Here is a 22,869-nt window from a genome sequence, read left to right as displayed (position 1 = left end):
TGTGTGTGTGTGTGTGTGTGTGTGTGTGTGTGTGTTCTTTTAGGACCTATTCTTTGCAGCATGCATGAGAGGTGCCTAGAGCAAAGACAAATCTTTAAAAAGAAAGTTTGTTAGAGTATCAGTAAATGATCTCTTGAAATAGAGCCAAACCCTCTCACTCACCTCTATGTAATTGTACATGGATAGGTCTGAAATCGCATGGTCATCAGGCATTCTAAATCTTGAGAATTCAGGAAGACACATACCTAGAAATCAAGTTAAATAATACATCTTTTTCAAAACAGTTGGTAAAAATGCGCTTGACTCTACACAGATAAAATTAAATAATGTATTCTCTACCGATGATCTCTCCAAACTTTTAAAACTATAGGTAACCAGGTTGGATGACCAACAATGTATGAATCCTGAACAATAACACATAGGTATTTACTATTGTGATTAAATGACACTTATGATAAAGTGAATATAATATACAGTTGTTGATTATAATATAACATTATAATATAATAATGTAATATAATATACACTAGTTGAAATAATAAATAAATCATTATTTTCCTTATTTCATAAATGGAAAGCTATTCTTATAAATGACTCCCCTCCAGCCCTGCTTAGAATTTGCTATTTTCATTTATGTTCTCCCTTGGTACCCCATGCACCATTATTTTACTGCATATATGACACCTTATTAGCTTAAACAACATTATTCTGTGATCTCCTGGAGGCAGGGCCCATGTTTTATTCATGTTTGAAATCTTAACCTGGTATGTGGTTAAATACTGAATAGATATTGATAAATTAATTACTGCTGTAACTTTCATGTGACTAAACAACTCTAGTTATTAAGGAAACCATTTCTAAAGTCAAAGACCCTGGGTGCAAGCCCTGGCGTTACCACTGTCTAGCTACACAACTTTGGGGAGGCTCGTTACTCTCCTCTAAGCTTAAATTTCCTCAGTTGTAAAATATAAACAAAAATAGTACCTATGCCTCACATATTTCATGAGGACCAAATGAGATCATGCATCAAAATCAGGAAGATACCCAACACATATGAAATGTTCAATGATATTAGTTATGATTATGTTGTCATATTATTATTATTCAATCTTTGTTCTCTGGTAACCAAAACCAGTATTAACAGTGTGTTCTGATACATGAACCCTCCATCCACCTCCATCATCATTATCACATGAAACCAATCACATGAGGGCTAAGAAAGGAAGAAGCAAAATGCCTCTGGATCTTGAACATCTGAGTGAGAACGCTGGGAAAGAAAGGGAGAGAACCAGAAGCAGTTTGCTCAGAAACCTATAATCTCTCCTGACCCAGACACCAAAGCTGAGGTCCAATGACTTTCTATAACAGCATCACAAACATTTACTGTGAACTTATTCCGGGATAGACTTTTTTTTTTAAAGATTCACACAAATCAGTTTATTTAATCTTCACAACAAGTCTCTGAATTGGTTATTATTATTTCTACTTTACAGATGGAAAAAAAAATAACTGGAGACGTTTCAAAGCCAGTTTTCTAATTCTATCCCTTACCTGAAACTGATTTAAATTCAGAGGTAGCCGTTCAGAACCTGTGATGCTGAGAAGCAGTAAAAGGTATCCAGTTCTTAGGCTATTGTTTGCAATTTCTTTTACAGATGAAAATTGTGTACATTTAGTTTAATATAATTTCAGAATTACTTACATAATTTAAACTTCAAGGTTTGTAAAATTAATATATTGGCAAAATCAATTTTTAATCAAAAGGCAAATAGAAGTATCAGGTGCAATCTTTGATAAGGCAGAAAGCAAGAAAGCACCGGGGCTTTTAACAGGGTTTACGAGGGCAAGGTGCAGGGGACGCAGCCAGGTTGAAAGGGAGACAAAGGAGCGTATCTTTGGTCTCAGAACTTTTATCCTTGTGTGGATCACTGCATAGACTCCCATGTACGAACCTTAAAAGAAACTATGTTTCTCTCTCTGGGTGCTCCTTGTCTGATATGGGAGACTACAGCGGCAAACAGAGGCTGTTAACAGAAATATTTATAATCCTGAACAGGAAATATGGACCATGGGTTTGTGGTCTTCTAGGATCAGTCCACAATTAATCAGCAAGGCTAGTCCATGTCCATTTGAGAAATTTTACTTACTAAGATCATTATTGAACTTATCCATTAACTCATCAAATACCAAGCAGTCTTCAAAGCCCTGAAATAAGAAAAAATGGGAAAAATTAAACTGAAAATAATAAAAGCTTCTTAGCAATTTTGAGCAGACCTTCCATTAGTGGGTATAATTCGTTAGGGTGCTTACCGTTAGTCTGAACACAACTGAGCGGTCATACCTGGCATTGAATTAAGACTATAAAAGACCATCAATTGCATGCTTGGTGGTTTTTTCTTTGCCCAATTCAAAAGTATATATTAAGTATAAGGATTTGGAATTCGATCAAAATGTTAAGTTACTCTTGTCATTTTGATGGATTCCATTGCCTCTTCAAGAAGCTTGCTCTGCATGAGTATTAAAATTATATTTTCACTGTTCAGGTCTTTAAGATTCATATTTAGAGACATTTAATGACAGGTTAGAGCTCTAATATTAATTTAGTTCCTATGAGCTAAGATTAAAGCAAGTTTCCAATATCAAGAACTCCACAAAATTGGTAAGGTACTACGCTAAATACAGTGGGAAAGAAAAAAATCAAAAGCTATGTTTCCTGCTTTCTAGGAATTCAAACCATAGTTTTAGAGACAATATAAACATATGTAAAAATTAAAAAATCAAATAATTTTCACATCAGTTATAAAGATTACATCTGAAGTGAATAAATTTGCTTGTCAACTGTATAGACTTTTAATGCTATAGGAATTTAGAGATGCAAGATACCATATAGGGTTGAGATGATACTTTACATAATTAATTCATTTATCCTCTCCAAAAATCTCTATGAGGAAGGAAGTAAAAACTTTAGTTGTATAAGAACATATTATCACAAATCCTGGATTAAAGATTTGAACCCTGGCCTTCTAATGCCAAAACCTAGGCTCTTATCCACTATGCTAAAATTGGTATGTTCTGATGTTTTTATAAAACAAAATATTTATCACTGCTTTGTGGAAAATATAATTGATTAGATTCACAACCTACTTACACTTGGGATATAGCCTAACAACCAAAACAATAGACGACTCTGATAATAAAGCTATTAGTTATCAAATACACACATAACATTTAAACACTATTTCTTTTCTGAAATATTTTTCTAGCCAGAATGGTGACAGTTCCATGATAGCAGTAATATTTGACATCTAATCTGTTTCATAGTTTTATTTAATGCTATCAATTTTGCTTTCTTTTCCTTTGGGAAAAAAAAGTGAAGAAGAATAAAACACAATTTGAGATCTTTTTTTTGAGCCTAACATTTATATACTTATGCATAATCTCTAGAAAAAATATTTTAAAATTTAAATCTTGAACTACTGATATTGTTTCCAAATTTCAAGCTATCAATAAATACATTTTCTAACTGCACAGAAAACTCTCTTGTGCTTAATGCTCTTCTGTGCATTAAATTACTGGATCAAGTAATCCAAGACTTGACTATGGTTAGTGATCAATCTAGTTAAACAGCTGGTATGGTTGCTGAATAGATTTTCTCAGAGATTAAGTGGGGATAGTTTTAGACATTTTATTATTAGTTTCAGGCGTACAAAACAACAATGATTAGACATTGATAGACCTCACAAACTCACAACTCCAATAAGTCTATTACCCATGTGACGTTGCACATAGTTATTACAATATTATTGACTGTATTCCCCAGGCTACATCCTTTACATTTCCGTGACTATTTTGTAACTACAAATTTGTGCTTCTTAATCCCTTTACCTTTCGCACCCATTCCCCAAACCCCCTTCCACCTAGTAACCATCAGTTTGTTGTCTGTATCTATGGGTCTGTTTCTGTTTTGTTTGTTTATTTTGTTTTTCATATTCCACATGTAAGTGAGATCATATGGTGTTTTGTCTTTCTCAGTCTTATTTAAGATTTTTTAGTTGCGACTAAGCCAGAAAAATTTCAGTGACTTACTAGGGTAAAAGAACTTACCGCATTCATTCCTTGCCCAAAAAAAGGCACAATTGCATGAGCTGCATCTCCCATCAGCACACAATGTGATTTAAAGTGAAAAGAGGAGCATTTTATAGATATCATGGCCTGGGCAGGCAACAGGAAGAAATCTTGTGCCAGGGCTTGCCTTCAGAGGAAAATGATCAGAATGTAAAGATAGTAAGTTGGGTGTTAAATATTGCATAATTCTGTCACATTTACTGATTTTACCTCCTACCATAGGATTTTATTGAGAAATACACAAGAATGCCAGGAAGAAAACAGGAAAGGGAAAAATGGAAGTTTCTTCTAATCCTCAAATTCCATTGTTCTAATTACCTTCTTGATTTGTAACAATGTTAATCACAACCAAAAAGACCAGATTTGGCTGTATTTAAATTATTTGAAATATGTCCATATTATATGACATCAAAATTTCATTATCATGCACATGGGTTATGCAATTTTCAACTATGTTGGTGTGTTGTAGATTTTTGTGGAAAAATTGAGGTGCTGCTGTGTATTTGACTAAACTACAACAGACCAAAATTAAAATTAATGTGAATTCATATGTATTTGAAAGTAGACAATTGTAAGCAAGCTAGTATTTGTCAAGCATCTACAGAAGTTTTGTGAAAGCTGTAAGTAGAGAAATAGTACATACACTCAAGGATCTCAAATACGGTTAGAGAGGCAAAAAACAGCCGTAGAACATAAGGGCTAAATTTTGGTGTACAGAGATTTCCTTCAGTGTCAGAGAGAAGGAGAAATCAATACAGACTGAATTAGTCTGCAGGAAAGAATGAAAACTGACTATTTTAAAATATCTGCTGTGGGCTTGCAGTGGGCTATCCCTTTTACATAGTTAGCTCATCTGATTTTCACAACTGCCCTAAAAGGTAGGTATCTTGATTGATACCTAATTTAAGGATGAAACATCTGAGATTCAAGGAAGTAAGGGGCAGAAGCAGTATTACACATTTATTCTTTCGGCAGCATTGTGCTGCCTCCATGAAGACATCCTTGGAGGTATAAAGCAGGCTGGGTTCCAGGAAGGAGGGACAGTGTGAGCAGAGGCACCAAATGAGACCAGATGATGAGGCCCACGTGGCAGGTGATGCTGACGGGCCAGGGCAGCCATGGGTCACAAACCAGACAGCGAGTACAATTAGCTGTCAATCTAGGGGAACTTTGTCTGTGCCAGGCTCTGTGCTGAATGATTTATAGATATGGTGTCCTTTAGTTGTCACAATAACCCTTTGGGGCAGGTCCTATCATTACCACCTTTCTCATGTGAGGCTAACTTACACAGCTAGTACGTGGTAGACCTGAAACCTGAGGCTGCTGGCTATACCTGCCAGGCCACAGATTTGCATATCCACCTGCACAGGACACAGAAAGGCCTGGGGACATTGGGTGACTTGTCTTTCCCAGAGAAACTGGCCATGGCCTGGAGTTGTCCAGCTTCCAGCTCACAGTCCAGCACCCCCTCAGGCTTTTGCTAGTATCGCCTTTGTGTCAAGGTCACTGCTCAATCGGTCACATTTCAGCAAAATTGAAATAAGGTGCATAACTTTTATTTGAATTTCTAATGACTCAAACCAATGAAGCAAAAGACACAATTGCACATCGTGAAACTTACTCTCCAATGAGAGGAACAGAATCCGGAAAGTACTTATAGAAGAAATCCAGTACGTCTCGACTTGTTTGGAGCTTTTCAAACTCTTCAAAAGGCATAAACAAAGTACAGGTGAAAGATTTGTTCTGTGAGAAGAGGGAGAGCAGTGTGAGAGATAATCGAGGCTGGCGATGCCAGTGCACAGGTGTGTCCCCAACTCACAGGGTTCTTGTTGTGGCCGGAGGGTGGGGGGTGCGCCTGGGGGGACTGTCCAAGCAGACAGAACATTCACCATCACCTGTGTCCCTCATTCCCAAAGAAAAGCTCTGCCAACTCCCGGGGTTACTCCCCAACTTCTCAGGTATTAGGAGAATTTCTACACTGTAAACTCCAGATATTTTCAATGAGAAAACACCACATTCCTTAGATTACTAATAAGTTGGTTGGACTTAATTTCTCCTTTCTTCTCTATTGCTTCTTTTAAGACAGTATGAATAGGCTTTGGACCCTAGGACTGATAACAGGAGAAAGAAGGATAAAAGAAAGAAAAAGGCCAACCAGATAAATAGATAGCTATAATATATTTATCTATCTATCTTATATAGTAATAATAATAACAACAATAATATATGTATTTTATATATTTAAAAAGTCCTTAGGGTCTAATAAAAGAACAGCCATACTCTTTTTTTGACAATGTATATTCTAATGTTCTATAAGCTTTAAGGCTGAAAGTACTTCTAGTATATAACCTAAATTTCCCTGGCTTTATTTGGGGGCCATATTTTCCTACATTGTTTTGGGGGAAATGACAGTCAGGCACCACCACACATAAGACCCCATTAGTCATCCATGTATATTAATCCCCTTTCCAAAGTAAATAATTGGCATTACTTCAGGTTTTTCCTCAGTAATCCCACAGTTTCAAACATATAATCACCAAATAGACTAAACAATGATGAGATTAATTATATGTATACATATACTCAGTACAAAAGTAAATCATGAACAACATTAATTATGATGCAAAATTACAGTTGATGAGAAATTCTATATTACCGTGTTAGGAAGTGCAATCATCATAAAGGTGTTTCTAGGCCAAATGTGCAGATAATTAGGTTCCATGGCAAACTGCAGAAAAAAAGTATACATGTATATATGTTTGATTAGCAGATTAAGGCAGCACATCTCTAAAATAGACTCTGCTTATGTTATAACTGTGTCCACAGCAATCCAAATCAGTATTATATGCATGGTAATACACACATCAATCATTACATATAGCAGAATTAGTCTTAGAAAATGTTTTGTTCTGTCTTTATAAACTCAGCCTTAGGTGGGTTTTAGATATCAGATATAATTCAAGACTTGAGAACATGCTATAAAGAGATGCTCTTGGGCTGGCCGAATGGCTCAGTTGGTTAAGAGCTTGCTCAAGAGTTTGAGGTCTGAGCAACAGTGGTTCGATGCCCAGCTGGAGCTGAGCTGCCACTGAGCTGCCAACAGGTGGCAGGATGGCTCAGCTAAAAGAAAAAGAAAAAAAAAAGAGAGATGTTCACTTTCTCTCTTTATTACTTACATGCACACACACACACATGCACACACACTCACACAATACACGGATATACGCACATATACGGGGGTGCCAAAAAAATGTATGCAAGTGGACACTTTGGTCAACGTTGCTCAAGCAGTAGTTCGCCGTAATTAGAAGTGTCTGGACGCTGATGGTAACCACTTTAAGCAACTCTTGTAATTACAGAAGTCAAACGTGACTTATTGTCATCTTTTGTTATCAGTATGTATTGAGTATTACAATTTTAATACAGTTTTTCTTTCTTAAAATGTGTATAATTTTTTTTGGCACCCTCTGTATATACCTATCTAAAATATATACGGACATGAACTAAATATGCTTGTATACATATACATGTGTATAATATTTTTATACTTTATTTTTCACTTTATTTGGGGACTTATTTGTATAGATAAAAATGTCCTAAGTTAAATTTTATGGACAAGACAAAATTTTAAAAACAAGTCTCTTATCACTTGTTTTCTACAATGTAAGTAATAGAGAGGTCTTGTCTCTTTAATAACCCCTCTACAACACAATAGCATCCTGAGTAAGTATTGATTACTTTGGTAAATCGGTTTACCCAAAGACCCAATTGACCAAAACTCTTGAGGTTTCCAGGGGTAATATATATATATATATATGATTGTCAGAAAAGTCATGACGTATTTTTTCAATGAAAAACATAGAAAAAATACGTCATGACTTTTCCGACAACCCAATATATGTATATATATGACTATGCATCGATTTTCCAAATATTTCACTTTTGTGTGACTTTTCATAAATGTCTAGGAAGCACCTACCATGTATATATTTTACATGGTAAGAAGAACCATGAAGCACAGAGTAGTCTCCTAGCTAACATTTCCACCCTCTGTGATAGTTATTTGTATCCTAGGAGAAGAGGCTGTTGCTTCCTGGCTGTTTTATCCCCAGAGCCTCAAAGAAAGCCCAATACACAGATACAGAGTGAATAAATGCGTAAGACCTCAAAGATCTTACCATGCAGTTGAATAGGCAAGCTGTAGCCACATGGAAAGCCAAGTAAATTCCCTTTAGCAACAATTGAAGTGGTAGACAATAAGTGATTTGCTGCCATATTAGAAGTATAGGAAATAAAAACTGGGCAGGTAAGAAATTTGTGAGGCTGGAGTGGTTGAAACGAGGGATCTGTAGATTAGATAACAATTGTAGGGCAATGGCTTCTGGGTAAAGGTGAACCTTCTGAGTAAAGTAGGGTGACATAAATGAGCACTGTTTTAGGTGGGTAGTAAGGATACCAGCCTGGGTGAGGTGGCAAATGTCCTTGCTTTTCCCTTTTGCTATCTTTTGATCACTTCTACAACATTTTTAGAACTTCGAAAGATAAAGAAGAGTGGATAATTGACAGCTGACCAATTTATCATTTATTGCAATAGAAGTTTAAACTACTGATTAAAAACTGGAAGATAGGGCCGGCCGAGTGGCGCGTTGGTTAAGAACTCGCTTGGGATGCCAAAGGGCCCCAGTTCGGATCCCACATATGAGGGCCAGTGACACTGCCCTCCACAGCTAAGATGCTGAACAACAGCTCAACCTGGAGCTGGGCTGCCATGAGTCACCGGCGAGGGCGTAGGCTGCAGCCCCTGTGGCAGTGGGTTGCCATGAGCTACCATGTGTAGCCAGCAGCCAGCATGAGCAGCCAGCAGCCACAGTGAGTGGCCATCCAAGAAGCCGGCGACTTATCTGCCTCGCCCAGGAAGAGCGCAATGATGGTGCCAACTTGGGCCAGTGAAGCAACGTCCTCCACAACTAGACTGAAGAACAAAAGGACAGCAACTTGTCTGTTCCCCTTCCCCCAATTCCCCAGCGCTGTTCCCATCCCCCCAATTCCGCAATAAAAAACAAAATCAAAAACAAAAAACACCCCAAAAAATGGAAGATAATATTTACCTCCTATCTTCACCATTGGCATAGATTATAGTTTATACATTGTGATATAACAAATATGATACCAAGGACATTTTGGTGTTCATATATATTTCAGGGACCCTACAAAACAACCCTTTCAATTCTCAACTTTTTAATTACCAATTCATGCTCTCAATAGGTATCCTTATCCAATAGATGTCCCAAGGTCAGACCTGTAGCAATCATCATTGGTCCTCCCAAAAGTCCCTCCAAACATAATGTCTAAGCAAAACCAATTTGCTTGCTGTCAAAAGCATCTTTAATATGAGTCTACCATACATCTCCCCAAAACACCCCTCTTTATTCACCCAATCTCTCCACCCATCCAATCTCTCATTCCCACTCCAATCATCAGGGGTGGAGCAAAAGTATCTGTTACATTACAGAAAGAAAGAGGAAGGAAGGAGGGAGGGAGGGAGGGAGAAAGAAGGAAAGAAGGAAGGAAGGAAGGAAAGAAGGAAAGAAGGGAGAGTAACTTTCGCTGGATTGTTTTTAGGCCATGTCAAAATATTCCCATGTCTGGGTCACATGTCAAAACAGTGGAGACTTTTTGTAAACTACTAATCATTATTATTAAATATGAATGCCTAGAAAATAAATGACTGTCTTAAATCTACATTAGGAAGCATGATTCAGCTCAAATCTGGGACAAATTTTCAACAGAAACCTAATAGCTTACAATTCAGAATTATCAGATCCATGAAAACATTATCTACCAGAAAACCATAAAATCAGCATTGAAGAATTAGTGTATACATTTTTGAGCAGAAAAATAAATAGATAATAAAACATTAAAACATGGCTCTGACTGGCAGATACAGTTTGGTATATAACTGGTATATAATACCACTATCCCAAGTTGACTTTTATAGATATCTGAATTTCAGGCAAATAGATTAAATTATTACCTTAAAACGTGGATGTTTTATATGCAAATCAAGTATTTAATGCTGTTTACTTAACCTTACTTATAAGCCAAGATCCTTATTCTTTCTGTTGGTATTTTAATTTTCCTTAGTAAGTTTCTACATTTATTTGCTTATGACAATTTAAATATATAAACCACATATCTGCCTCAGGCCATATGTGGTTTAACTCAGGAAACAGGGAATGAGAAAAACTCAATGGAAATCTCTTTGAAACAACTTGCAGTTCACTTTATTTAATAATTATTATTGATTCAATTATGAGTGTAAGAACTTTGGATTGTCTGTATACAGAATTGATTCCCAACCCATTTTTCTTCTGCCAAGAAAAAATTTAAAAATGATATTATTATATAAGACAAAATTCTCTGTGTGTTTCCAGTAAGGTAGTGGTAATTTCTTCTTTTCTTTACTACTCAGGAAAGTTTATCAAAAGGTAAGGGAAAGGGATATTATTAAAAGGATACCTGTACCCCTCGTTTATTATTAATTACAAAGTAATTGTGATAAACCTCAAAACTGAGCAAGACATGTGACTGAGAACAGCTGCACTACAATATGCTTCTACACTAGTATGGGGGGTACTGTGTGTAGAAAGGTGATAAGAAAGGGAAAGGACTTACACCCCCATTCTTAGGTGGAATAGTCAATTCCATGTACCCATGAGGAATGTATTTCTGACTGTAATCAAAGCGGGGTTTCTTCATGAGGTGACGTCTGACAGTTGAATAGGCTCCATCGCATCCTACAATGAGGTCACAAGTGACATCTTTGGGAACTTTGTCAGATCTGAAAAATAAACCACCCAAAAACAAAAAAATAAAAGAAAGAAAAGAAACGGTCTAATGGTCAAAATGATGGTGTACTTCTATCTGGGTATAAAAAAATAACACCTCAACGGGGCCACTATTCCCTTTTACATATCTCACTTGGAGCTTTGAGTTGATAGCTATAAAATGTAGATAACACTTATCCCTATCATAGGTTTTCTTTTGAGGATGAGAATAACACACAACCATACTGACTGATCAAGTTATGCTAAGCCACGGCAGTGTGACTAAGAGTTGAGTTGCCTGCATGAAGGAAGAGAATCTTGAAAAAGAAGGTTAAATGTTCCAAGTGGAGGAAATGTATGGACAATTGCAGGGATGTGACCAGGGTTTTTTAGGAGCAATATGTCTGGTTCGAGCAGAGTATAGCAGAAGATAAGCTGAAGAAAAGAATACAGTGTGGAGAGGGAAAGGAGTGAGGAGAAGAAAATTCTGAATGGTAAGACAAAAGTTTTAAATACATTATCCTGGCAAAAGGGAGAAAATAATTTTTTCCATGGGGCAGTGATGTGTGGAAAGTGGTAATTTAAGAAATCTCACTTGCAGTGGACATACTGAAGTGGAGGCAGAAGAGAAGGGAAATGGGGACAAGGTGGCCACAGTAGCATACACGTGCAGGGATGAGAGCCGAGGACTAGGAGCTCAGGAAGAAGTAGACATACTTTGAGGCTGGCAGAACAGTTAGGAGAAAACAGGGAAAGGGTCACAGGAAAAATGATTCTAATTGTCTGGGTAATATTGGGTTGTTGGAAAAGTCATGACATATTTTGTCTACGTTTTTCAAAGGCCATCTATTTATATAAAGAACAAAGGTCAATCAATGATATATTGCCCATTTTGTTCGATAACCTTTTGCCATCTTTCAGTGAGCTTCATAATTCCTCATTCATAGAAGGACCTGTCTTTATCCGCGAAAATCTGAACAAGATGCTGATTTACAGCCACATCTGAATTTAATGTTATACCATGCAAGGAGTTTTGAAGACAGCGAAACAAGTGGAAGTCTGATGGCTCAAGGTCAGGCAAGTATGGTGTGTGTGGCAACACATCCCATCCAAGCTCCAATAATTTTTGACAGGTGATCCAACTTGTGTGTGGTCTCGCGTTGTCGCGATGGAACACAACTCCTTTACGATTAACAAGCTCTGGACATTTCTGGATGATGGATTCGTTCAAATTGCCCAACTGCTAACAGTACACATTTGAATTGATTGTTTGGTTCCTTAGTAGGAGCTCAAAAAACACAACACCTTTAAAATCCCACCACACTGAGAGCATAATCTTCCTCTGATGAATGTCTGCTTTTGATGTCGTTTGAGGCGAATCATCATATCGGGACCAAGACCATTTGCACACCACATTGTTTTAAACAATCCACTTCTCATCACCAGTTATCAGTCGCTTCAAAAAAGGATCATTTTCCTCACGTTTAATGAGTATCTTGCAGATGTTTATACGCACTGTCAAATGAACTTCTTTGAGTTCATGAGGAACCCAAATATCAAGCTTGCTTACGTATCCCAGCTTCTTCAGGTGGTCATGAATGCTTGAATGATGGATGTTCAATGTTTCTGCAATCTCTTGTGTCATGTAAAGTGGGCTTGACTCAATCAATGCCTCTATTTTGTCATCATCAACGTCGGTGGGCCTTCCTGACCGAGGAGCATCGTTGAGATCAAAATCACCAGCACGGAATTTTGTGAACCATTGTTGGCCCTGACATTCTTGTAGAGCATTGTCACCATAAACTTGACCCAACTTTTCACAAGCTTGACATGCGTTCTTCTCTTTATGGAAGTAAAACAGTAAAATATGGCGAAAATGCACAGTTGGTCTTCTTGCTTCAAATTGTAAAATCTCCAAAACTCAACCAAATCGCTCAATTTTTTTTCGAATGAAGCTAGAACAGTCAGCTGTCAAATGACATAGCAATAACATAGATGCAAATGACTCTAGTACTTCCAAAAATGAACTAGTGCCATCTGTCGCAAACATGCATCATGACTTTTCCGAAGACCCAGTAGGACTAAGGAAGTCAAGAGTGGGACATGCTTGGAGAAAAACAGACGGTCAAGGTTTTTGATATGTTTGACATTATGGCAAGAGGTACCTCTGAAGGCATTTCATGAGAAATTAACATTGATTATGACTGAAATAAGGACTGGGAGTGAAGGTGGAGGCCTGGGTTAGAGATTCATCTTAGAGGTGTGAATTTACAAGCAGCCTTTGAATGGACAAACCCCAAGTGTGGGACATGAGGCTTGGAACTTGGAGGAAATGGAGTCAGCTAAGGAGAAGCAGACAAATAGGATCCAGAAAGAAGAGAGAAGCAGCAGAGCTATGGAGGGTCTTATGCTCAAAGGGTGGAGAGAGGTTGAGGCAGAGTGTGGTCACCAGTGTGGAATACTGTGGGAGGGTGAGTAAGCACAAGGATTGAAAAGAGTGGCATTCATATTCAGGAGGCAACTAAGGCCTATGTTCAATTAAAACTCATTGAAGAGTGCCAGGTGGGTACTAGTCAGGGGGATCACTTCATAGTAAATGTCTAACCACCATCTGTACACCTGAAATTAACATAAAGTAATATTGATTGTCAACTGTAATTGAAAAATTAAAAAAGGGGGGAAGATAAAGGGGAATAAGAGGTCCAAAGACCCAGGTATAAAATAAGTAGGAAGTCATGGGGATGTCATGTACAGCATAGGAAATACAGTCAATAATATTGTGATAGTGTGGTACGGTGTCAGATGGTTGCTGGACTTCTCATGGTGCTCACCTATTTAGCATAGGGAATATAATCAGTAATACGGTAATAACTCTGTATAATGCCTGGTGGGTACTGCTGAATAACTATGATGTACACCTGAAACTAATATAATATTGTATGTTAGCTATATTGTAATAAAAATCTTTTTAAAAATAAATAGACATTGACTCTAGAACATAGTTGAATTACCCGCCTGGTAATCACTTAACTCTTTCAAAAGCCAAAGAACAAAGTTTACAGGTACAATTCTCCATTCCAACCCTTCACTGTTTACTGGGAAGTCAACAGGCTGGCTGGTCATTACCCAAGTACTGTGATCATGCCTTCCTCAGGACTGCATTTCAACAACCTGTGGCCAAAGTGCATCTTCACATTGGGATATTTCTCAACAGCTGAGGAAACAGAAAGAAAACAAACAAAAATTAAATTCCAATTCGTATTTCACCTAATCAAATTGCTATACTAATCATATTGTGAAAACAGTATGATAGCACTGTTTATTTTTAATAATGTAAAAATGATTAGTTAAAATGATAATTTGACAACTCTTTGGTAAATGTTCCAGGATAATTTGGTAGTAGAAGACATGAATAAAAATTAACTATCCTCATCTCAAAAAAAAAAAATCCAACTAATTCCAATTTCCATTATGCAAATTCTTACATTGCTGTAATTCTTGGAACCCTGTGAAAAGAAGAGAGTGTTATGTACTTGAAAAGTTGCCTCGATCTTAAGGCTTTATTTGTGACTGGAAATATTCAGCCAAACTCCTTTTCTCATACTATGCCTGCTGCAAGTCCTCTAGACTTCTGATTCAAGTTGTCACAAAAGTAGATTATTGATACTAATTCTTTTCTTAATCCATCAGTGGAACACTTTAGAAGAAAAAAATAAGTAAAAAGGTTTGAAACTCCTCAATAAATAGAATCAGATTATTTTAGTGCTTTTTTATTTTGCCTGCTTTCAGTCTTTGGAATTTAATGAATCTCATTCTCTTAACTATTAATCATGTTCCTGTTATAGTAGTAAAATATGATTTTTTTTGTCCCTCAAAAAATTCTCATAGACAGAACTATAATTATAGGCTACTATTTAATTATAAAGCTAATGTAGGATGTAGGTGTTAGTTCAAAACCCTTGAGCTTATTATGCTAATGTAACTGAGTTCCTGGAAGGAACATGACAGACAGTAAAAAATAAATAAACAAAAAATAAGGAAAACATGCCAGAGGTTCTGGCTTTTCAACTCAACTCCTGTCTGTACTTAACTCTCTTTTTTTCCTCAGGTTTTGCATTTTTTTGTTCTGTTTTGCTTGAGTTTGATTTCGGATTTGAAGATTTGAAGATTCTTGGATATGGAATTTGAAATTTTAGGATACAGTAAGTCCCCAAATTATGAACATTCGAGTTGAAAACTTTCACAGATACGAACGGACCTCACATTATGAACATTTGTAGATGCAAACAAATTGCAGAAATAGCTCATGTGTCTACCGGACATTGTCACAGTTGTGTTGCTGAGTGCTTACTGTACAGTGCGATAGTGTACAGTAGTCCAGTGCTCAATCGGAGCCCAGGATGTCCGGAAGCAAGAGAAAAAGCAGTGGCGATGTGGAGGGGACTGCTAGGAAGCGCAAAGCAGTAACCATGGAAACAGAAGTGAAAATAATTGAGATTGGACTGAGGTAAAAAGATGGTAGACATCTCTCATTCTTATAACATGAATCATTCAACCATTGGCATTCCATTGTATATTTGTGTCAAAGGTGTATAAGACTCACTTTGTCGGACTTATGAATGAATTTGACTTACAAATGTTCTCCTGGAACGGAACTCATTCGTAAGTCGGGGACTTACTGTACCAAAAACTGTGACCCTAAACCAAGACTTACTTATGTATAAGGAATCTTTTGGCAAATAACTTTAGAGAAATCAGAGTTTATTTGAGCTAATAAGCATATGTTTTACAAACACAAAATGTGTTTGTGGAATCCACTTTATATTTATTTATTTATTTATTTATTTATTTATTTATTTATTTATTTATCATTCATTCTTAAATGTAGTCTCATACATCCCATAGAATTATCTATAGAACAGTAGTCCTGGGATATGCTGCCTATAAATAAATAAATAAATAAATAAATAAATAAATAAATAAATAAATAACTCTTCTCTGGTCAAATCCTTTGGAGAAGTGCTAACAGTCTGACCCTCCTGGCTATGCTGTCCTGGTCTCCAGCCGCATGTGGCTCTTGCGTGTTTGAAATATGGCTGGTCTGAAAGGAGATGTGTTGCATGCATTGGATTTTTACACCCTAGTACAAAAAGTAAAAACGAACGTAGAACGAAAATGTCTCATGAATGACTGTCATACTGATTACACATTGAAATTATAATATCTGGATATATTAAGTTAAAATACACTGCTAAAATTAATTTCATCTGTTTCTTTTCAGTTTTCTTTTAATGTGGTTAGCATACAATTTTAAATTACACCTATGGCTGGCACTTGAGGCTACATCTCAGACAGTGCTTTACAAGATCTGCAATGCAGACTGGGAGAATAGGGGCTCTGGGAAGTACTGCAAGAGAAAAGAGTTTTAAAACTTGTTTAATGCAGGACTGGTCAAACAAATTGACCAGATGTCCTCTTTTCTGTTTGTTGTGCTTAGCAATTACTAACATCAAACAGAATAGTGGACAGTGAAACAGTCTCACATGAAATGCTGATGCTGGAAAATGTTTGAGTTAAAATTTTTCAGAGGGGAGGCTGTTCAGGTAGGAAGCAATAATCATTTATAACTGAGTAAATACGTGGAGTGGGCAGTTCACACATTTGATGCTGTGTAAAGGAATAAAGAACTTTACATTTTAAACAAAGCTTGGGAATCAGGAGATTCAGCATGTATTTTATTAACATATTTACAGCATTAATGAAGTTGCATGCTGTGCAGCACAATTCTAATGAAAAATAGTGAGGTTAGTTTATGATGTATATACTGAGATTGGATCTTGCCCATGTGTTAGCGCCTTAATATTAGCAGTTGTTTTAAAAAGAATATCGGAGGCAGTGACTGTAGTAGTTAAAAGCATGCATTTTGAAATAAAGACTCAAATGCAAATCCAGATTCTACCACTTATTAACAGTGAGATCCATTACACAGTAGAGACCTCTAAGCCTTCTTCACCATGTATACACTGCGATACAAATAATTCCCACCTCACATAGTTGTTGGGAGGGTTAAACAAATCAATGTATAAAAAGCACTTAACATAGTGCTTTGTGCCTCATGAATGTTTGCTATTATTTTTACCTTAATACATTCAGAGGATGCAATAAAGAGATTGTCTTAAGTCAGCTAGTGTCTTTTTAAAAAGCTATTTTGTGTCTATTTATTTTCTTAAGGTCAACATGAATATATCTAGCCACCTAGCCCAACCCCACCCATCTACCCATCCAAAAGACAGTCTTACAAATATAAGTAAAAAGTTGAAGTAAGAATACTAAGCCCTATGTCTTAACTCCCTGGTGAATCAGCTGGAGTGACTGTACCCATTACTTCTCCCAGTTAAATTGAATTCAATTCAAAACACATGTTGCAAATTCACATTGGGTAGGGAACTGTGGAGAAACACAAAAAAATCATGGGGAAACTGCTCTCGAAAGATCAGAGACTGCTGGGCTGCATGAAGATAGGTTGATTCAGAAGATAGGAGAAACACTTCAGTGGCATGCTTTGCAGGGAGTGAATCTGTTTAGTACAAATGCTGAAGAAGAGAAAAAACTATTGTGATCAAGGGCTACATGGGATGTGATTGCACTGATTAGCCAAGTTACAAATTTAGTTGGCAAATCAGGGGATTTTTCATTACTGTGTAGGCCTTTTAGTTACTTGAATTAGAAACCTCAGGGTTATATTTTCCACCTTCCTCTTTCTCAACCCACTCTAACCTCTAGCCACTTGGTCTCCTAAAAATATCATGAATCTATACCCTTCCCTCCAATCACATTTCTATAGCTTTAGTCCAGGGCCTTGGTTTTACACACAGGGATTATCCCAACACTCTAAAGATTGCAGTCCTGTATCAGTCTCCACACAACAGCGTTTTGCTTTTCTGAAATACAAATCTAATCATGTCACTTTGCAAATTGTTAGTGTATATATGTTGTTCCACTAGACAGAATCCTTCATCAGGGAGTGAGTACTAATTCATTCCAGAGCCTGGAAGACAAGAGGAATTCAATATGCATTAACAAGTGATTTTCACTTAGATCATTGGAAAAAAAAATAAAGATGCCAGAGCATGTATCACAACTACTTTTCAAGAAGCAATTGGTATTGTACAGAGCCTTGCTCTTAAAAACCCATAAAACGGGATAGTAAACAAATCTCAGTAAATCAAACAACAATATTAGTCTCATGTGCTTTACTCAATATCACAACTGGTAAAATAAAGCATTGGACTTACCATTTAATAGATCCTTGTTTAGATTTTCTCTGCTTATAGAAAGAATATACTGTAAGAAAAGCATAGTAGGTACTGTTTGTTTCTGGGGAATGGACAAATATAATTCTATGTTATTCACTAAAAATATTTATTATTTAGCAGAAGATTGGAAGCTTAGTTTTATGACCACTTAGCTAAGTAGACTTTTTAAAAAATAAACACTTTAAACAAACACATATAATATGATGCTTAAATTTAAGCTAAATTTAGGCTTTTTCAAAGTTTGATACTATAAAAACCAAACCCTTCTCTTATAGGAATATCTTATTGTCACTAAGACAGTTTTGTTTCAAAAACAAATCATCAATCTCATATTTCTTATCTTAGGTCTCTAAATTGAGCTATTTAAAAAACTTCAGAAATGATAGGATCACTAGAATAAATGTACTATTTCCCAAAGAAACTACTTTGAAGGCCTTCATTTCAATGTGAAAGGGTGTGTGTTTGTGTACGCATGGTGGTGGTGGTGATGGTGGTGGTGGGCAGAGTGTTTATAGGAGTAGGATCAACACTCCCTGGGACAAGTGTTGTTCATTTCTCACTTTATAAGACAACTTGGTGGGGCCTACTATTCCATGAGGAACAGTAGATGCAGTACCTAAGGCCCACCATACTTTTAGGGGTACATGAAAATGTTTTAATTTTAGTTTATTTTAAAATCAGAAGAAAAAAATACATATAATGAATATATAAGAGTGAGTCCATCCTGGGTTATATTAATATTTATAGCAATGCACTCATAAAATCTAATTTTTAATATTTATTGTTTTAGAAAAAGGGGCCCACAGGCCCATGAAGGTCATAATGCAGCCCTGTAATTCAGGGTGAGTCTATTGCTTTCAAATTTTTAAGCATATAATTTAGAAAATTATGGGATATCACAACAGTTACCACAAATATGCTAATTTATAAATCTTCACCTCATCTAAGTACAGACATTTAAAATTAACAGCTAAATCTATACTTGGTATAAAAATAACTCGGTCATGCCACAGAGGCAATGACTGAAGGAGAGTTTCCTGTGTGGGCTATAAATGAAAACTAACAGGGACTTCTTAATTCTCTGCCTAGTTAATTCTCCGAGTTCTCTTTTCTGATCTTCTATGTCGTTAATCCCCTCATTTCAATGGAAACCACGCTTGTGATTCAAAGTATATTAGGAAACATCCTAATTATGAAGGCTCGTTTATGTGGGGAAAATATTCTTTCCATATCAGTAATTAGGCTTGGTTAACTTTTGGGAACAGATAGACACATGGGTCCTTCAGGAAGACCAGGGAGTGTCACTCACTGTCTCATCTATTTTATATCTTTGGGAGGTGATGTGTCATAATCAAAAGTTAGAGTCACACACACACACACAAAAACCTAGAGTCACTCCCATCAAGTCTCTCTTCTCTAATACCTATTCTAAAAGGTTAATCTTATAAAGAATAAATATAAATAAACAAGTCAAGAGCTATAAAGTGTCCCTTATAACCAAAATCATCATCATCATCATCATCTAAAAAAAGCCGGATTATCTCCTTTGGAGATTTGTAAGATAATAGTTGCGGTGTTGACTTTTTTCAAATATATTAGGAAAAAATGTTTACATTCTAGATCCTGAATGCCTTCAAATGAGAATGTTTCCTAGTAAGGGGGTGCCATTTCTCTATTTTGGGCATGGGAGATGAGAAGTAAGAATTGGGGAGCTGTTACCTGCTCTGTATATTAGAGAATGATTTAATAGTTGCCCAGGCAATTTGGGAGGGGTGGGAGGAAAATTGGGTTCCACAAGGCAGAAAGGGCAGAGAAAACAATAGCTGAAGGAGGGAGGCTAGGGAGGCTCAGAGAAGGGGTTCAGAAAGGATTGTGGAGATCAGATTGTGCGCATTAGGGATTTCGAAGTTGTTTGCTATTCTGTGCACCGTGTGGGCCCTCCGGGTCCCCCAGGTCTTCAGGGTATTCATGTGCCTTTTGAGTGAGTGTTGTTTGTGGAAATTGGTGAAAGGAGTGAACTTCATGTCTGGACCATCATGGTACAAAGTCAATAATACTAGGTGAGAGGCAGTGGATAGCCAATAGAAGGTAGGCTCCCTGGGGATCTGTAGAAATCCTGGGGTCATGGGGGAGGGCTTTGGACTTCCACAGGCTGTGGGGTTAAGTGATTCAAAGCAATTTTATGTGGTTCTTAAAGGAGAAAGAGGCCCCATGTTTGACTTAGATATGAAAGTCATGGTGCAAACCAAAGAAAGAGGGGTGGCTGTAAATTTAGCATTAACTCAGTTGTCAGGAATTCAGAAATGGCAGAATTGGTGGGGGGGAGGGGTCATTTCCTCCCTTTTCTAATGTATTGGCAGCTCCCAAATGGAAACTCCTACCAACACTTTCATGTCCTTTGGGAATCATTGGTGATAAAGCTGCTCTCTCTCCCCCTCTCTGACAGTGAGGGTAAGGAAGCCAATTTTGGTTGCAGGTCCCAGCTGCTCTCCTCATCTGGCTTTCCTCATATTTTGAACCATATCTTACTCCTTGGTCTATTTGTACTTTATTGATTTACTCTCTGCCCAGGGGGTGGGTTTCTCAGCACATTCCATGTTTATCCAGAACAAGGTGGGATGATTATTGAGTCATTCTCAATTTTGCAAAAGAAATAGTGTAACTAAGCAGTAGCGCCCAGCACTCCTTTGAGAGCCTCCTGCACCACACTCCACGTGCCATTGTCTGAGAGGAAACCTGCCTCATTTCTCTCTTGATGTTGAGCTCATGAAATCATGCAGTCTCTTTCCTCATCTGTAAAACACGGTGATTGGAGTCAATGAATCCAAGATTGTTGATCACTGTAAGATTCTGTTATGAGAAAGCGCATTTACAAGTTTTCTCATTCAATACACACTTGGACAACTTTTAGAAATCTGGTCTCACCCAAGGTCCTCCCATAGGTAGACCCTCACTTGATTGAAATGATGCTATCTCACCGCCAATTTAAGATTTCAACAAAATGTCTCTCTCAGATCTCACTTTGTCTGTGTAGTCTTCTCTGAACACTAAAGCTTTCCTCTCTCTCTGAACCCCACAGCTGAGCACTCCTGCCTTCCACTAAGCCCTTGTTCCCATGAGCATATGTGCTTTACCTCTTGCTTCTCAATGTGTGGTCCACGGACCAGCAGCATGGACACCGCCTGAGTGTGTTTGGGTTGCAAAAGCTCAGCCTCCACCCCAGCCTTGCAGAATCAGACTGCATTTTAACAAGATCCCAGGTGAGTCTAGAACGTTGTTCTACCTACAGTGGGAGCTCTGTTGAGGGTCAAAGACTCAGAAGAATAGGAACCTCACTTGGGTTTTGCACTTAAGAAAATGAGGCACTGCTGGATGAAGCAAGTTGGAGATTTACTCTTGTTGATAGATGTTTGGTACCTTTATTTTCTTCAAGAAACAAACTAAGAAGGTGTAATTAAATAAAAGTTTATACTTTGTATGTCACTATGTAAAAGATTAGAAGAAAACACAAAGCAGGATAATGGATTTTCTTTGATAAACTCTACATCATCATCTGGACTCCCGTTTTCCAGACTCCTGTTTTCCAGATTATACGATACTGAATGCATTTCTGGTTCATTCTATAAATTCTATTATAATTTAATTTTGGGTGAACAAGTCAGGAGAAGCAACATCATAAAGCCCTCTAGAGTTGTTCTTGCATATCATACTTGACAATAAACACATGGTAATTTTCTCTCTGTAATTGAAAGGAGGTGGGAGGGAAAAGGTACTCAGTATGAGCAAAGCATAGAGGCAGAAAAACAGCCTAACAGCCATGACAATAATAACTCACTTTTATTGAATGTTTATTAGGACTGGACCCTATCTTAAGCATCTCCTACGAATTAGCTTGTTGACTAGTTTACGTCCCCACATTTTAGACCGAGGCAGGCAATGTCAAAGACAGGGCTAGACAGGAAGGAAAGGAAGGGCCAACAAAGAAGCAGCAAGTGTCAGACATTAGACTCAACTATAATCGAACAAGTATCTATCTCCAGGGTTAACATACTTGTGATTTTGTCCCATAGGGAATCGCAGACTTTTTTCCTGAAAGAGAGTGAATCATTCTTGCTCTCATGGGAATGCCTTGGGATACAATCTGGAATAAAACCAGAAATACCAATTTCAACTTCTATAACATGGAATCATGCAAATAAAATAGATATTGACTTTAAAGTATGATTTTAATTATTTTCAAAAATTAAAAAATGATGAAAAGGACAATCACAGTATAGTGGAAACAATCAGTGGACTGTGTTCCTGCAAATGTTAGTTTTTGCCTTTTTTTAACCTTTAGATTTTGGAATTGACTTAAAGATTATTGGGTCTAAAGCAAACCTTGCACTTGTTTATGTTTGTCTAAAGCAAACATTGCACTTGGGGAAAGAGAGGTTAAGTGATTTTCTCATGATTACAAAAGAGAGCAACACCTGGGAAGTAAATGCCAGGAATCCTGAGACACAGAGTCATGTGTTCCTTTAACACAGACATCAGAAAACTGTAAAAATGCAAATGGTATTTACATTGACTTGTCATTTCAAGACACTGTCAGCAGAAGC

At 37.1% G+C, this 22,869-nt stretch overlaps 1 protein-coding gene across 1 annotated transcript in view; it reads right to left on the bottom strand.

Annotated features, from left to right (window-relative positions):
- KMO (kynurenine 3-monooxygenase) overlaps positions 1–22,869 on the bottom strand; it is a 41,390-nt gene that overhangs the window by 4,399 nt on the left and 14,122 nt on the right. The window contains 9 exon segments of the mRNA XM_019647590.1: positions 163–245; positions 2,148–2,205; positions 4,105–4,252; positions 5,747–5,868; positions 6,782–6,853; positions 10,801–10,966; positions 14,079–14,166; positions 18,248–18,296; positions 22,320–22,409. Coding sequence (XP_019503135.1) covers positions 163–245; positions 2,148–2,205; positions 4,105–4,252; positions 5,747–5,868; positions 6,782–6,853; positions 10,801–10,966; positions 14,079–14,166; positions 18,248–18,296; positions 22,320–22,409 — 876 coding nt within the window.

Source organism: Hipposideros armiger, unplaced genomic scaffold, assembly GCF_001890085.2.
Source record: "Hipposideros armiger isolate ML-2016 unplaced genomic scaffold, ASM189008v1 scaffold_113, whole genome shotgun sequence".
Taxonomy (NCBI): domain Eukaryota; kingdom Metazoa; phylum Chordata; class Mammalia; order Chiroptera; family Hipposideridae; genus Hipposideros; species Hipposideros armiger.
This window is presented reverse-complemented; position numbering and strand designations above follow the sequence as displayed.